At 48.3% G+C, this 16468-nt stretch overlaps 1 protein-coding gene across 1 annotated transcript in view; it reads left to right on the top strand.

Annotated features, from left to right (window-relative positions):
- DDC (dopa decarboxylase) overlaps positions 1-16057 on the top strand; it is an 81678-nt gene extending 65621 nt beyond the window's left edge. The window contains exons 10-15 of the mRNA XM_061197542.1: positions 2438-2514; positions 5770-5789; positions 7186-7284; positions 9423-9524; positions 12929-13136; positions 15709-16057. Coding sequence (XP_061053525.1) covers positions 2438-2514; positions 5770-5789; positions 7186-7284; positions 9423-9524; positions 12929-13136; positions 15709-15722 — 520 coding nt within the window. The 3' untranslated portion in view covers positions 15723-16057. The remainder of the gene's footprint in view (positions 1-2437; positions 2515-5769; positions 5790-7185; positions 7285-9422; positions 9525-12928; positions 13137-15708) is intronic.
- The last annotated feature ends 411 nt before the right edge of the window (positions 16058-16468 follow it).

Below are 16468 nucleotides of genomic sequence, written 5' to 3'. Positions count from 1 at the left end.
TTTTTTAGTTTTATAGCTTTTGTACACCCCTGTTACATTGGATTTTTTGAAAAATTCAGTTAGTTGGGAAGATTTTAAATCACTCTGGTTATGGTAAGACATGATTCTAGAACCTGTGCATGACAGCACAGTTTTCTATGAATCTCCTTTGTTTCTTTGTACTTTGGTCCTGGTGCTTTTGGCATCTTGACTTCTTTATACTGTTTCTGGCACCAAGAGGTAACAGGAGCCCTCATTCAGGGAGCCCTTCACACACAGTGTTGTAGATTTCTTAAAAAGACAACTTAAGAAGCCATGCTTTCTGCACAGGACAGGCGTCCCCTGCCCCCTCCTCCCTCAAGACCATCCCTCAGGAATGTGTCCGGTGACAGGGAGAGGCTTTCCTCACCGTGAGGCCCATCAGGGGTGAGATGACGCTGATCCCTAGAGAGGGTGTTTCTGTGCATGTGTGTGTGTGTGTGTGCAAGCGTGTGTGTCTGCGTATGTGCATGCACACGTCCATTTGCTTGTTTAAATAAAGTTTTCTTCTTTGTAGTCTCATTAAACTTCACAAGGAAAAGCAAAGCTGGTACCTAAATTTTGGAGAGCAAACCACCACAGACCCACTGGAGCCACGGATCAATCAACAAAGGGAAACTGGAAATCCTAGGACCTGAATGAATATGAAGATGTGACAGAATTCATGGGCATGCAGTAAAGCAGGACTTGGAGAACAGACTTAAACAGAAAACATGAAAGCCAGAAAGTAATTAGCTAAGGGCCCAAAGGAAGCCAGAAAACAGCGACAGAATAAACCCTCAAAACTCGAAGGAGGGAAATAATGAAGATGAAGAGACAGACATGAAATAGGAAATAAGGAAACAGGAGCACAGATCGAGAGAGCCACATGCTGGTCCTTTACCTGCCTAATAAAATAGATGATCTCCAGAAAGAAGGACCAGAAATAGAGGAGAAGGCACAGTAAACTGTACTGGAAATATAAGAAAGACAAAACCACAGACACAGTAGGCATTTAAAAAAGTAGTCAGAGAGCCCTATGAATTACATCATTCCAGAATTGCCTACAAATGTACATATTCAATAACTACAAAAAATATGTCATCAAAACTGACTCAAGAATAAATAGAAAACCTGAAACGTCTCATAGCTCTAAAGACTATGTGCCAATAGTCACATTTCACACAACAGAAACATCCAAATTCTTCTAACAGCAAGTTCTACCAACTGTCAAGGCATCTATAGGTCTAATTATAAATGTAATTCAGAGACCAGCAAGGGGGACATATATCATGAGGTCAGTGTCACTTTGATGCCAAAACCAGATGAGAAGCTGAGAAAGAAAAGCTACAGGACAAGCTCACAAAATTACATGTGGAAATTCCAAGTAAATTTTAGCAAATAAAATTCAATAATGTTTAAGGGGAAAATAAAGATGGTATATCGTGACTAAAATGTGTTCATTCCAGACATCCCAGGGTGGTTTAAAAATATTAAAAGATTTTAAAATGTCATGACCATGTTTAACAGTAAAGGAGAAAAAAAAGTTATCATCTCATTAGATACGGAAAAAGCATTAGATAAAATTCTAACCCAAGCAAAACAAAAGCTCTTAGTAAAAGAGGAACAGAAGAGAACTTTCCAAATCTGATAAAAAAATATCATCCAAAAAACTACAGCAAACCTATTCTTAGTGGTGAAATATTAGAAAAACTGCCTTTAACATCGGGAAAAAAAATTACAATTCCCTTAATACACACCCTATTCAGCGTTGTGCTTTCCTAACCTGTGCAGTAAGACATGACAGAGAAGTAAAAGTAAGGATTACAGTGGAAGCCACAAAACTCATGATTCTCAGATGGTGTGAGTGTCTTCAATGAGAACAGAATCTTCTGAGAAAGTATTAGTAAGAGAACACAGCAAGATTTCTAGACACACAGCACTTTTAAGGTTGCATTTATTTGCATATACGATAAGTAGCACGTGTAAAATTTTTAAAAGAAATATTCTTTTATAATAGCAAGAAAAGATGTAAGGTTACTATGAATAAATATATCAAAACCTGTGTAGATTTTTATGAAGAAAAGGGTACAATTTTTTGGAAGCCATTCCAGAAGTCCTAACTAAATGAAAATGGAGACTCAGTGTCAGGTCAGCGCAATTCTAGTTGGACCAGGAATAAAGACAAAAGACTTATTTTTATTATACCACGTACCCGCAACCTCAGGGGCCCAGAGCTCTGGAGGTTAATGCTGTGCTACAGCCGAGCCAGGGGACGGGGGGGTGCAGATGAGGGGCATGCGTGCCGAGTGGGGTGTCAGGGAGGGGACCGGGGAGCAGGGGAGCCTGAACCCGGCGGGAGAAGGAACAGGAGGCGAGGGCCGTGCAGGCCCACCTGAGACGCCTTCTCGTTAAGCCCTTGGTTTGTTCTCTAAAACAGGGTGAAAAAGAGAACTGACCTGACCGGAGCCTTTAAATTGGACCCCGTGTACCTAAAGCACAGCCACCAGGACTCAGGTAAGCCGCCGGCCTTGTTTTCTCCAGTCTGTTCCCATCAGAGTTGCGTCCATGGTGCCCAGGAGCCAAGGTGAAGAGTCATGTCCACAGAGTGGTCCTAGGGGGCCGGGTGCAGAGCCAGGAAGAGCTGCTTCCTGAGGCGGGGTGGTGATGGAGACGCGGTCCTGTCTCTTCTCACTGTTTGGGGCAGGGTTGGGGGAGGCACCCATAGGGCCGGAGGGGCCACACGGCCCTCAACACGGGCGTGGGCACCTCCTGCGCTGAGCCTTTGAAATGATGACTGCCCTAAAGAGAGTTTGCATCGCTTAGACCAATAGCACCACGGGAAGAAACAGCTGGGCCAGGGGCCTGGGGAGGGAAGAGAAAACTGGGCAAGGCTGAGGCAGGAACCACACACAAATGCGGATCTCTAAAAATTAAGTCTCCTAGTAAAAAAAACAAACCTTACGGATTACTTGAGATCCTGATCAGATAAAATGCATGAGGCGACCTGCACAGACACCCCCGTCCCTCTGTGCCCACTCACTGTAATCCACGCGCTGGGGACGGTGATTTATATGCTTGTCTGTCCCTATAGGACTCAGCCTCCGGGTGGGAGAGGGTTCTCTCATTCTCCGAAGCCCTCATGACCACCAGCAGGTGCCACGCCGGCCCCCATGGGGTCCAGGGACCCCGGGGAGGGAAGGACAGGCCAAGTCTTTGGGAACTTCTGCCACTGTCTCGTTGAGTTTCCTTAGACAACAGTGGATGTTAGTGATGTGAGGGACGCCGGAGATCACGTGACCCCCACCCTCCACGTACTGAGCAGGAATTGGGCTGGATGGAAGATGAGGCACTTTTGATGACTGTGGCAGGAGCGCTGAACAGTAGTGACACAAGTCAAGGCACAGCCCCTTCCCTCCCATGCGGACCCCAGCCCGCGCGGTCTCCACGGAAAGATCAGACCTGGGTTTTGCCTTCTTAAACTTGCCCACCGTCCCATGGGGCGCATCGGATACAAGCACCCACCCCCTGCTCAGTTGTGCTCAGAACCTAAAACTGCTCTAAAAAAATAAAGTCTAGTTTTTAAAAATGGCGTTGGCATAAAGCCATGAGAAATTAGGAGCCAGCTGCCAAAGCTCTTCTATTTAAAAATGCATTTCATGTTTGAATAATGAAAACCACAGTCATCATGACAGTTAGCAAAATGCTACTCTTAAACAGTGAAGGAATTCTCGGGACTTCCCTGGCAGTCCAGGGGTTAGGACCCAGCGCTTTCACTACCAGGACCTGGATTCAATCCTTGATGACCGGGGAACTAGGATCCCGCAAGCCGTATGGCATGGCCAAAAAAAAAAAAAAAAAAAAACAAGGAATTCTTAGAATGAGTTTAAGCCATCTCAGTAAAGTTCATTGCTCCAGGAATTTTTAAAAAGTGTAATTTTATTCCACTTTTATAGAAAGGCAGTTTCTGATTGAAATATTGGCTGTGGCTGTTAAAGATGAACAATCTTAGTTACTTGTACTTTTTCCCTAAAAAATCTATGAATCAACAAAAGCAATGACCCATTTTGTGTTTACCAAGTAAATCACCCAAAATCAACTTTAAACTTCTATGGCCACTGGATATAAGGGTATATTTTATCTGGATGGATCTCACTTTCCTGCTAAGCCTGCTGTAATTTGAAATGAAATATGTTTAGAGTGTTTTTTTAAAAGATCCTTTCTATTCAATAAAGAGATCTCTTCATTATTTAACTATTAAAAAGCCCACTCAGGACTGCCCACATGGACTGCCCCTCCCCCGACACCCTGCAACTCCCCAGGCTGCAGCCCAGTTCCTCCTGTGGGTCACTGGGACGCCTCCCTCTCATCACTGGGATCCAGGACCAAAGTCTCCCACTCAGGGGTCCTCCCAGGCCTCTCGATGTGAGCAGGTGCCCTCTGCCTGCTGTCTGCCCCTAACCCACATCTCCCCACGACTCCTTCACTGCACGTGAAGCCATCACGCTCACTGGTCATGTGTGTCCTGCTAGAACCTGAGACCCCTGGAGTTGGGGGGGCTCTCCCTGCTGTTCCCCTGACGGGTCAGCACTGTGGCAGCAACATTAGGGCGGCAAGAGTGGGAGTGATTACGGCTCCCGTACACCCCTAATGTTTGCTTTGCACTTTTACATATGTTGTCTCATTGGACGTGTGCCAAAGAGTGACCCAAAAAAGTGGGATTTTTTTTTTCTATGACAGAAATTTCTGTCACAATGCAGATGATAGGAAAAGAGTGGCCACACCTGGTATATAGACTTTTCAGATGAATTCTTTCATTATAAAAACTGTACATTTGGAAGATAGGAAAGAGGTGAGCCAGAACCCTAACCCTAACCCTAAACTTAACCCCTAACCCTAACCCCTAACCCTAACCCTAACCCTAACGCTGTGCCCAGTGGACCCAATGCAGTCTACCAGAGTGGGTGGCGGATTGCGGTAGGTGGACGGCTCATGCCAGCTGACCTCGGTGAGGGCCCGCTAGGCCATGCCATAGCTGATCTGACCTGGGAAGCCGGGGATGCTCACCAGCCACAGCGAACCTCCTCTGGACGACATTGGAGGATCAGGTGTCCAAAACACATCTTTCTAATCCCCACCTGATTCTGTGTCCAAGATTATGACGTAGAAACTTCTGTCTACGAAATTCTTTGTCCAGCGTTCTTTCCTCCATACCATCCTTGGCTTTACAGCTTTTGGCACAAGGGGAGACTAAAATGCAAACTAGTTCATAACCCCTGTGAAGCCATTTGAATCCCAGATAATGAAACTGACTCGAAGAATACCCACTGGGTATTTGCTCAGCGCCAGAACCCAGACTAAGATCTGAGAATACAGAGATGAACACCCATCAAAAGTTTGATTCTTTTTTACATTCTAATTGCTCTTTATACCACAAATTCACCTTCCCACGCATGAATGAATGCGTGATGAAGGCTGTATATGATCTGAATGCCAATTTACCACCGGGCACAAGGAGAAAGCTCAGATTTTCATGCTTATGTAAGTGCAGAAAGTGAAATGAATGGGAATCCATTCATAATTTGGCACTTCCATTTATGCTCTGCTCTCTGGAATCCCCCCCGCCCTTGAATCTGTTACCTTGGGAAGTGGCTCAAGGAACACCCAGCCCTGCCCTCGGTGATTTTATGTCTGGTTCAGGAGATGATGGAAAAGACTTGGACATGTAACCAACTAATGTGTCTAATGGTTCCTTTCTGTTTCCTTTTTCAGGGCTTATCACTGACTACAGGGTAAGTGGAGATTTGTCTCCCTGAGTCCAGGTCCGTGTTAATCCAAAATGTGAATGCAGTGCGGGGTGCTGTCATGGGCTGTAGCTCCTGCAGCCTCCTGGTCCTCTCAGGATCAGGGTCCCACAAGAGGACACCCTCTAACTGGGTCCTAACTATCGATCGGGCCTGGCAGAGGGCAGCTCTGCTGAGCCCACGGATGGCAGGTCTCAGGTTAGGAGGAAATGACGCTGCCCGTGCTCCTCGGAAGATTCCTCTGTAAGGCGGGGCGGTCCCTCCATTGTGTGCTCAGGCTGTGTGCCAGGAGCTGGCATCCCCAGGACAGTGGGAGAGCAAAGGGTCAGAGGGCATAAGAAGTGCTCAGACGACAGCCTCTTAACTGGCTGCTCTGGTGACAAACCTCCTTCCCCAGGCAGGAGCCATGCACTGCTCTGGCAGCTGCGGTGAGCCGGGAGATGGGCTGGGAATCAAATGGCAAACAAGCCTGGGCCCCCTCCTCTCCGAACTTACGTCTGGTCGGGGGTGAGGGGAAAAGGCTGGGTACACAGGGCACCTCTGCCCCCCGGGGAATCTACCCCACTCCAGAGAGGTAGTGACAGCATTTTAGGGTGACAGTGGAATGAACACTCAAACTGTGTGCCTTTTTACTCCGGTAAACAACGATGGAGGAAATTTCCCCCCGGCACCTCCTTTATAAGTTCCAGTAGGACGTGCCTATGTGTAAAATCGCAATGAAGTGCCACTATTTTATCTTCCCAAATGTCCCCTCACTTCTCTCCCCTCTGTGTCCTCTCTTGCTTGCTTTGGTACATTTACAACCATTGGAGAGTGTCACAGCCGGGCAGCTGACAAATTCAGGAAAAACTAGGGAAGGCTCACGAGACGTCCCGCATGTTGACGGATGTGTTTTCTGGTGACAGCGTCTGGCAGGTCATTCCACGGCGGCCTGCGGGGCAGGAAGAGGATGCATGTTGCTCTAGAGAATGGTGCTGAGACGTCGCGGGGAGCGCGCTGCAGAGGGTGTGGGCTTTTGCTGCCCCCGTCCTCTTTCCTGTAGGCAGAGAAACCAGTGAACAGCCCCCTTCCCAACCCCCACTGGGTCGTAAGCCCCGTGGGGCAGGCCCATACTTCCCCGCATCTGCTCACGATGGCTCCCGAGCCTAGCACCGGCCTGGCCCCCGTGTGCCCTGCACGAGCATCACGGAGCTTTGCAAAGAGAGCCTCCGGCTGCCGGACCGCTTACTCCACTGCTGTCAGCTTTGCCATCCAGGATGGGGCATGGCAGCCAGAGGGGGTGGCCTCCAGGGCCTTCAAGAGAAACAGACAAGGCCATGAGTCAAAAAGGAAACCAGCCCTTAGCATAGCCCTCACGGATGTACCGTGTTGTGTCTTCTTTCAGCACTGGCAGCTGCCGCTGGGCCGGAGGTTCCGCTCTTTGAAGATGTGGTTTGTTTTTAGGATGTACGGAGTCAAGGGACTGCAGGCCTATATCCGCAAGGTGAGTTTGTTTTCATTATTTATCCGGGTGACATTAGGGAGGTCTTAGACTTTAGAAAGGAAGTAAGATGTCTTCATAAACCGCTCTAAGGGATACTTTGGGCTGTTGAGAGTAGGGCATTTATAAGATGCTCAATGCACGATTCTGGGTCTTTTAGACACTTTCACGGGGACTGAAGGTTATCACTCCAGGAGACTGTCGAAGTGACAGACACTCTTAGCTGCCACTGGAGCCACCGCTGGCCCACAGTGTGGTCCAGTCCACAATGGCGGTAATGAGGATGCTGTAGGTTTTTCTCCAGAAAACTGCCAGAATGGGAGAGATTGGGCTGGGTGGGCTGGATGACCTCCAGCCCGGCAGTTCTCAAACACACCCCCGGCCAGAAGCACATGCACGGCCTTGGTCTCTCGGAGTGAGTTTCAGCAACCTCTATTTAACAGGCAAACAGGTGGCTGTGATGTACGCTAAAATGTGAGAACCATGGATCGACTCTAAGCCCCACGACCCTGCTTTGTTTTTTTAAATTTTATTGAAGTAAAGTTCGTTTACAATGTTGTGTTAGTCTCAAAGTGATTCAGTTATACACATATATCTATTCTTTTTTCAGATTCTCTTCCATTATAGGTTATTACAAGATACTGAGTAGAGTTCCCTGTGCTGTACAGTAGGACCTTCTGGTTTATTTTATATAGAGTAGTGTGTATACCCTGCTTTTTTGTTTTTTAACAATCGAGGACACTGAGTCCAGAGGAGGTCTGCTCCCTTAACTGGCTGCAGAAGGCCTGCCGATTTCCAGCCGGGCACTCCCATCCTGCCGTCCTTCCTCACCTGTGGGCCCACCTTGGTGGACAGAGGTCCTCAGACATCACGGGGACGGGACACCCTGCAGGGTCTCATTCTGGCGACAGTGCAGCTTTGGGCGGGGGGGGCGGCCCCAGGCCCCTCCCCTGTGACAGGGCATGTGGCAGCGGGCAGGGGCCCCTGTGGTGCCGCACACACGAGCATCCATCTGTCTTATGAGGCTGCTCTGGGGGCCATAAAGCGCCTGGAGGCTCTCCGTGCGGAAGAGAACTAGGAGGGGCGTGTGCATGAGTTCACGAGTTCTCCCCCACTGCAGGACCTGTGCTCAAAAGTAATGACGATGCAGCTGCTCTGGGGAGAGAAGGCAAAACACAGGTGGTTTATCTCGCCACGATGATTCCAGCTGGAAGCTCAGGGGAAGCTGGGTGTGATCACATCGCTGCTTCCTGAAAAGCCCTGCAAGCCTCCCTGAGAGGCACCGGAGCCCCATACACCCCGGCAGATGGGAGGCTCCTCAGGACCCAGCTCGAGGGGACCCTTGCCAGCACAGTCTCTGGAGCCCTCTAGGTCGTCCCGGGCCCGGGGGCCACTCATTCAAACGGCGTGTCTGTCCCAACACTTGGAGCAGCACGATCTCTGCTCAGATGCCCGTGCCAGTGACCCCGTGCTGGATACCGGGGTTTAGGACGTGCTCCATGTGTGCCGAGACCTGGGCGAGCTGGCTCTCAGATCACATACTGTGTGAATCAGCATTTGGTTTCTGTGAACATCGAGACGTTTAGTAAGGGGGTGGGTTCAGGGGGAGCAGGCAGCCCTGGACGGGTGAGGTTCTCACCTCCGGTGGCAGATACTGTGGAGTGACAAACAGCGGCAGACCTGGAGCTCTGGTATCAGCGTCAGCTTCGGCCTCCTGGTCTGCAGAATGGGCGTGACTGTGGTGTCATTCCCTGTGTCGCGGGTCAGCACGACAGCAGGATGGTGAAGTGCTCGGCGCCCCAGCCAACGTCGGCCACTGTTTCTCCTCTGGAATGTTTAAACCCCTCTTGACAGCATTTATCCTAAAATTATAAAAGATTATTTGGTGGGATGAAAATGGTCCCCTGCGCAGAAGATGACAAGGGGTGTTTTTCTGAAGACTTCAGCCCTTTTCTCCTGGTAGCCAGTTTCTCAACCTGCACGGGGACAGCTGGGGAGTGGGTGACATCAGTGCTGAAGAAAATGGCTAAAGCTTATCAATGAATTATATTAGACATGCGGTCTAATATGGTTTTCTAGGTGGCTAAGCTCTGAACCAAGTGGTGATGAGAAACTCAGACAGATGTCCCTTCCCTTTGCAGCACGTCCAGCTGTCCCACGAATTCGAGGCCTTGGTGCACCAGGACCCCCGCTTTGAAATCTGTGCAGAAGTCACTCTGGGGCTGGTCTGTTTCCGGCTAAAGGTACGTCTAAGTCGACTTAGTCGTCTGCATTTTCTTTGAGTATGACAGAGAGGAAACTCTCATTCATTATGTCCATGCTCCAAAACTCACCTGAGCTCCCCAGAGACCGTGGATTCCCCCCGAATTTTCCAGCCTGCTATTCCCACCTCCCTGCCTTGACTTCCCTGGACACCTACTCTTCTCACTGGTGCTCAGACTTCTTGCCTGTGTAGACCCGGCCCGAGGATGCTTGCCACCTTCTCTATCCATCCATCCCTGCCACTGGAACCCTCCAAGGACTGACCCACCTACGGGCTCAATGGTCTGAGCATGGTCCCCAGACAAGCATGGGCATCACCTGGGAGCCTGTGAGAAGCCAGTCTTGGGCCCACCTGGGACCCGCTGACCCCTACATGACCCTCAGGCTGCTGGTGCGCACACAGGAGCTGGAGGAGCGCTGGTCCCTGGGGCTCGGTTATTCCGCTGCCTGAGGGCCTCAGCCACCTTTGCTGGGAATCATGACCACATTGCTCCAAAGACCCCAAGAGGAGCTGCACGCACAGGCCCCTTAGTAACCTGCCCTGTGTGAGGGAAGCCGGGTTGGGGCCTAGCGCCCTGCCTGCTCTCCGGCTAGCTTTCTGTTTGCAGAGTTGACGCCACCCACAGGCCTTCTTGTCCGAGTCCACAAAGGGCAGCAGGAGAAGGGGCCATGGGCTCAGTCGCCTTGGCAAGGTGCTGCCCATCCAGACATGGCCCTTGGCTCCCCCTTCCCTTCCCCTCAGTGATTCTTGGGGCTTTGAAGGCTGGCAGGAACCAGCCATGGGAAAGCCTGGAAGCAGGAGAGAGAGAGCAGAGTCCTGACACAAGAGCTGGCAGGGAGACGTGAGGTCCCTGCAGTGCGTCACTCAGAGACACCTGAGCACAGGTGTGCAGAGGCCGGCACCGGGCACCTGGCTGCAAGGTCCCGGGGTGACCGGATGGGGCAGTTCAGTCCGCGCTGGCGTTGGTGGCAAGTGTGCTTTGACTTTCTCGCCATCAATCAGTTGTTTTTGCTTCTACTGCCAGTGTTCTTGTAGGATTTAAATTCTTTAATTTTTAGCTGTTTTACTGAGATATAATCCACGTGCCATACACTTTGTCCCTATAAAGTATACATTTCAATCTTTTTCAGCCTATCCACGGGGTTGCACAGCCTTCACAACAATCTAACTTCAGAACATCTTCATTTTTCCCCAAAGAGAGCCCACACCCATCAGCAGTCACCCCAGCCCACATCCTTCGGGCCACGGACCCGTTTTCTGTCCCTGTGGATCTGTCTGCTCTGGACAGTCATAGCCATGGGATCGTCAATATGCTGCCTTTTGTGACTGGTTTCTTTCACTGAGCGTAATGTTGTCAAAGTCAAGACTTTTATTTTCTCCTGCTCATTTATGAGGGCACCAAAGCCACCTGTGTGTGCCCTGCCCACTCTTCTCCTGGGCAGCATGGTGTGCCCTCCCGCCCAGGAAGCCCAGGGGCTTTTCAGAAAGCAAAACATATCTTTTGTGAAGCTTGTTACTTCCATTCCACGAATCCAGTTTCTTCTCAGGGAGGAAGTTATCCAGGCGTCGTGGCTCACTTTTCTGCCCCCCACATCTGCTATCTTGTTATTTTATTCTTCGCCCCATGGCTGCCCATTCTGGATGTCAAGTCCTCTCCATCATCCATGGCTCAACGTGTGCGTGGTCTTTATTCGACCTGAAGCGGATAAGCTGTTGCCATGGCACCAATTTCCTTCCCCCCTCATCTCAGCCAGCCTCCCTGATCCCACTCTGCACCTGCTCAGTCTGTCTTTGCTGTTGCTTCTGTGGTTACATCTCAGACGGACTTCTCTGTTTGGCTCTTTGCCTCTATCTCGTAGAAAATATATCTTGTCCAATCCATTTGAAAATGGCAAGCAAAGTTTTCCTAAGCGACTTGCTTTTACTTCCTACATACGTAATTTTCAGGTGTTTGCTCTTCTGTGACGCCTTCCTGGTGAAATTCCATCCTTTCATACCATCGTTTCCTCCTTCTCATCCTCATCCTCGAGCAGGTCCAGCTCTGTCTGGACCTGGTGCACGTCAGCAGTTTCTGAGTGGCCTTTGGCCCATGCACTGTCCATGGGGCATCAGCTGGAGCCCCGTGCAGGCCATCAGCCAGCGGCCGGGAGGCCCCGTGCAGGCCATCAGCCAGCGGCCGGGAGGCCCCGTGCAGGCCATCAGCCAGCGGCCGGGAGGCCCCGTGCAGACACAAGGCCGGTGTCCGGCATCCGGCCGACCAGGACACTCCCCTTCCCGCCATCCTCCCTGCCCTTGAGACGGAGCAAGAACAGGAACGCTGTAATCCACTGCGGGTCACATGACCCAGGACCCTGGGCCCCACTTCCAGGCCCTTCTGCAACAACTAGAAGGCGCGTGGGGGTGGAGTCACTGCCTGGAAACAGAATGAAGACCGAGAGGGCTGGGGGCAACTACCAGGAGCAACGGGACTGACCAGGCAGGAGAGGGACGGCTCCCAGGTCTGTGTGACACGCGCCTCCCCTCTGGTCCGGTTAGTGTGAGGCGAGGGCCCCCAGTCTCCCTGCCCAAGGCTGCTGGGCTGCTCCTTTCCAGAGGGGGGTCCACCAGTGGTCCCTTGGTCCATAGTTCATGGGCAGTTTTCCCAGATCCTAGCAAGAAGTTGACTATTACGCTTCATTTTCTGTACAGTTAAGTCCCCTACCTAGGAACAAGTTCTGTTCAGAGAGCACATTCGTAAGTCCAATTTGATCGTAAGTCCGACGAAGTTAGCCTAGGTACCCAACTAACACAACTGGCTGTATACCACTGCTCTTAGGCTTGCTTGCAGACATCCTGGGCTTGAAATAAAGATACTGTACTACTGTACACTGTACAGTACTGTACAGTAAAGTACACAGAAGCACAACCACTTGTAGAGGATGCATGCACTTGACGATGTATGCGAGACACATGAACTAACGTGACTGGACATGCACGTTTGCATCCTTGAAAGTTAGTATGCAGGGGACTTACTGTATTGTTGAGAATTCTTCTGAATGTTTCTCTTCACTGGTGCCATTAAACAGTTCTTCTCTTTAAGCTCATCAATTTGTAGATAACATGTCTAGGAATCTTCATTTTTTCTTTAAAAACCTGGATCATGGAAGGCTCGTCTTTTGACAGCACACTAGAACATGAAGAAGTTGTCTTGTGGGAGGTCTGCCGTCTTTCAGGGCCACGTAATGATTACTTAGTTGAATTTTCTACCATTGCAGATGAAAGGCCAGTGGTGAGGTGGCTCCCTCACTGATCTGGGGCTGTGTCACCCAACGCTGGCCTCACTTGGTGGTGAGTGTTTGGGTCCCCACAGATCTGAGCACCGCCCCTCTCTCTCAATCCCTGCAGGGCTCCAACAAACTGAACGAAGCTCTTCTGGAAAGAATAAACAGTGCCAGGAAAATCCACTTGGTTCCCTGTCACCTGAGAGACCAGTTCGTGCTGCGTTTTGCCATCTGCTCACGCACGGTGGAGTCGGCCCACGTGCAGCTGGCCTGGGAGCACATCCGAGGGCTGGCGACCGAGCTGCTGGGAGCACAGAAGGAGGAAAAGGCGGGTAAGCCGTGCTGCGGGGGCCAGATTTCCTCCACCATATAAAGAGGGGGATAAACCCAGGCCCTATTGGGACTTCCCTGGTGGTCCAGCGGTTAGGACTCCACACTTCCAATTCAGTGGGCACGGGTTCGATACCTGTTAGTTGGGGAACTAACAGGGCCGCCGTGCAGTGCGGCCAAAAACTAAATAAAATAAAATAAAATACTCTCCATTAAAAACAACAACAACAACAACCAGGCCCTGTCTGGTCCGGAGAAGTGGAGGGAACATAGCCTGTAGTGAATCTTTAGTAACTTTGATAGATTTCTGCTTTGTATTCTTTTATTTGAGACCGTCAATCACATATGCCTATGATTTCCCCTCAGCTTTCTTCAGTTTGCACTGAGGCAACTTACGATCACAACACGCTTATACATTAAACTGGCAAATGGTAGATAACTGAAAATGAATGAAAACATTCAAAAAGGAATTTGACATGACTGCTGGTTTGCTGTCAGGAAAGACTAAATTCATGACGGTTCAGAGAAAGGAAATGTCTAGAATACTGGGCATCAGTTACAGGAACCCTGAAGACAGCGGGCAGGCAACTTCTAAGGAAAATATCTGCACAAACGCAGTGCTGGCAACAGGTCGGAATGATGTCTATTGAACCATAAGAGTCTTCAGAGCCTCAGCATTAAGCTATTTTAGGAATCATTCCACTAGAGTTTGTCCACCGTCTTGCTTTCTGTCTTTTTGCCTTTCACCCCACTTGGAGGAGGCAGGTGGTGGGAGCTTCTGCTTCTCTTTCTCTCTCTTTCTGCTCACTGCCCATCTGTCGTCACCCAGGGGGGACGCAGAACCTAAGTGTGCAATGGAATTAGTCTACTGACTGCATGCAACTTGATCTTCTGGGCCCTTAATTTTAACTGTGAATATCTGAGATACTACAGTGCTCAAAAAAATCAAAAGTTAAATACTGTTACATTTACGTGAGAGGTCCATCCAGGCTTCTGACCTGTGAGGCCAGAGACCCACCTCCTCTGTCAGGACATGTCCTGAAACACCAGGTCCTTCTCCTGGCTCGGCAAAGCCCTTTCCTAAAGGCCAGATGCTTGTAAGCTGAGGGGCCACCCTTCCCAGAGCAATGCCACAGTTACAGCTTGAGCATCTCTGAAAGGTGTTGGGGAGAGGCCCATAGTTCGAGATTATTCCACTCCTCCGCAATAAGCATGGGTGTGTGTGGTGGGGGTGTGTATGGGGGGAGGGGAATAAGATATATTCAAAACAAAATCACATCAGGCAAACACTCCAGAGGAAAATTTCTGAAGCCCTATGTTTGTGTATCTCATCATATCTTATTCCCATATGCCCCAAACAACACAGAAAGAGACTGTAGCTCAGAAAAATGATCAGAAACAGAGGCACGTTTCCAGTAGAAGTCACAATTACTGTGGAGTCGCTATACTTGCTATCAATTCCAAAGCTAAAAACAAAAGGATTTAATTTTTTTAAAATGTAGGATACAATAGTAAATCACAATGCATGTATGTTGTTTTGGTCCGATTAATTAGAGTGATGAAAATCTTAATACCTTGGTTTTACTTGTGCTTATGTAAGGTTATATCAAATCCAGTGGTCATAGTTCTGAGAGAAAGAAGGAACTATTTCTATTTGACAAAAGGTAGAAACTGGACCAAGATTCTAGTTGACATGAATAAAATGTATCATAGCGAAGCCAGGTTGGCAATAAAAACTCATTTCTTCCAGTTCAAACTCTTTTCCATTGTACAGTTGGAGAAAGGGTATACTCCTTCTCTGTGTTCAAATGAGGAATATACAAAGTTCTGATTTTTACATTTTGTGTGTGTGTGTGTGCAATTATACTATTTTATTTAGTATTTTAAAATTAGGTGTTATTTGCTTCATTGTTAAAGGTACATGCTTGGAGAAAACGAAAAAGATGATAATGAGTATTTTGGCCAAGTTTACCCACAGTAGCCTGACTCAATCAACCAGTTAGTTGAATCCTTTAAAAATCACTTTTTTAATGTGATATATAACCTATTATATATATATATTACTTTATTACAGCATGATCAAACTAATCTATTCAATCATTTAGCCAGTAAACATCCATTCTGCCAGGAATTGTGCAAAATTTGGGGGAAATAAAGATGAATAAGAGTCTGATGGAGATGGAGATGGTCGCAGTAACCACTGCTACAGCTTTGATGAATGCAGTGACAAACGCTTTCTCTCCACGTCCTCTGGACACAGTCTAAGCTGTTCTCTCGTTTAGCAGCCTGTCCTCTTCTAGCAGTACATTATACAGTGCCTAAAAGAGACATAAGCACATATTAAGAGCTCAGTAAACAATTAAAAATATTTAACTTAATTTTCGTTTTATTTTGTGTTATGTACAGTGCTAAGTCTTCCAAATGTTTATTGCATGTAATCAGTGTTGTTCTGGTAAAAGACTCTCCCGGGGGAAGAGAGCCTGATTTGTAGCGTTTGCTGATCTCAGTGGCAGAAATGAGTTTTACATTTTTTTGAATACAGCCATATATTCATGTTCTTTTCTTTCCCTGTAGAGATCAAAAGTTGAAGTGATCTGAATCCTGGAATGAGAGGAAAAGATGTATCATCCCAGCTCCATGGTACCAAGTCTGAATGTGGCCCATGCTTCTTTCTCCAAAGTTATCCAGAAAGAACTTCGTGATTACATCTGTTCAGCCTCTCATCAATGAAGAAATATTTGCTATAAGTTAACCCCAGTGGGTATAGCTTTTATTCATTATTTGGCTGTGACTTTTGTTGATTAAAATTCATCAGTTTCTGTGCCCCTGAAGTTGTCAGTGGTGGTAAAGGCTTATTGAAATATTTTCTGGGGCGATCTATAATTATGGGACTTGAGATTATATCCATGGTCTTTAAATTGTTCTGTCATGTGACTTAATGCTTAATAAACAATGTGAAGTGTAACAGTAATTGTGTCTGGTAAGCATCCTGCTCTACATTGTAGCAAATTGATTGTTTCAAAACAGCCAACTGTTTCAAAACTGTTTCAAAACAGCCAACTATGTGGCATTCTTGGATATTTTTAAACGGTATTCATTTAGTCAACAAATGTTTATGGAGTGCCTAGTATATGTCAGGCACTCTTCTTGTTGCAATAACAACACACAAGTTTTATTTGGAGATGACTCCAACTTCTAAAGAAATGAATTCAGAACCAAGACATAGCCAGAGACCAAGTTCTGCTGGCGTGATGGGAAAGACTTGTGGAGCCTTGGTTTCTTCATCTGATCAGTCCACCTGCCCTGTGGTGTCATGACTAATAAACACCTGAAG

This window comes from Eubalaena glacialis, chromosome 8 (genome assembly GCF_028564815.1).
Source record: "Eubalaena glacialis isolate mEubGla1 chromosome 8, mEubGla1.1.hap2.+ XY, whole genome shotgun sequence".
In the NCBI taxonomy this organism is placed as follows: Eukaryota; Metazoa; Chordata; class Mammalia; order Artiodactyla; family Balaenidae; genus Eubalaena; species Eubalaena glacialis.
This window is presented reverse-complemented; position numbering and strand designations above follow the sequence as displayed.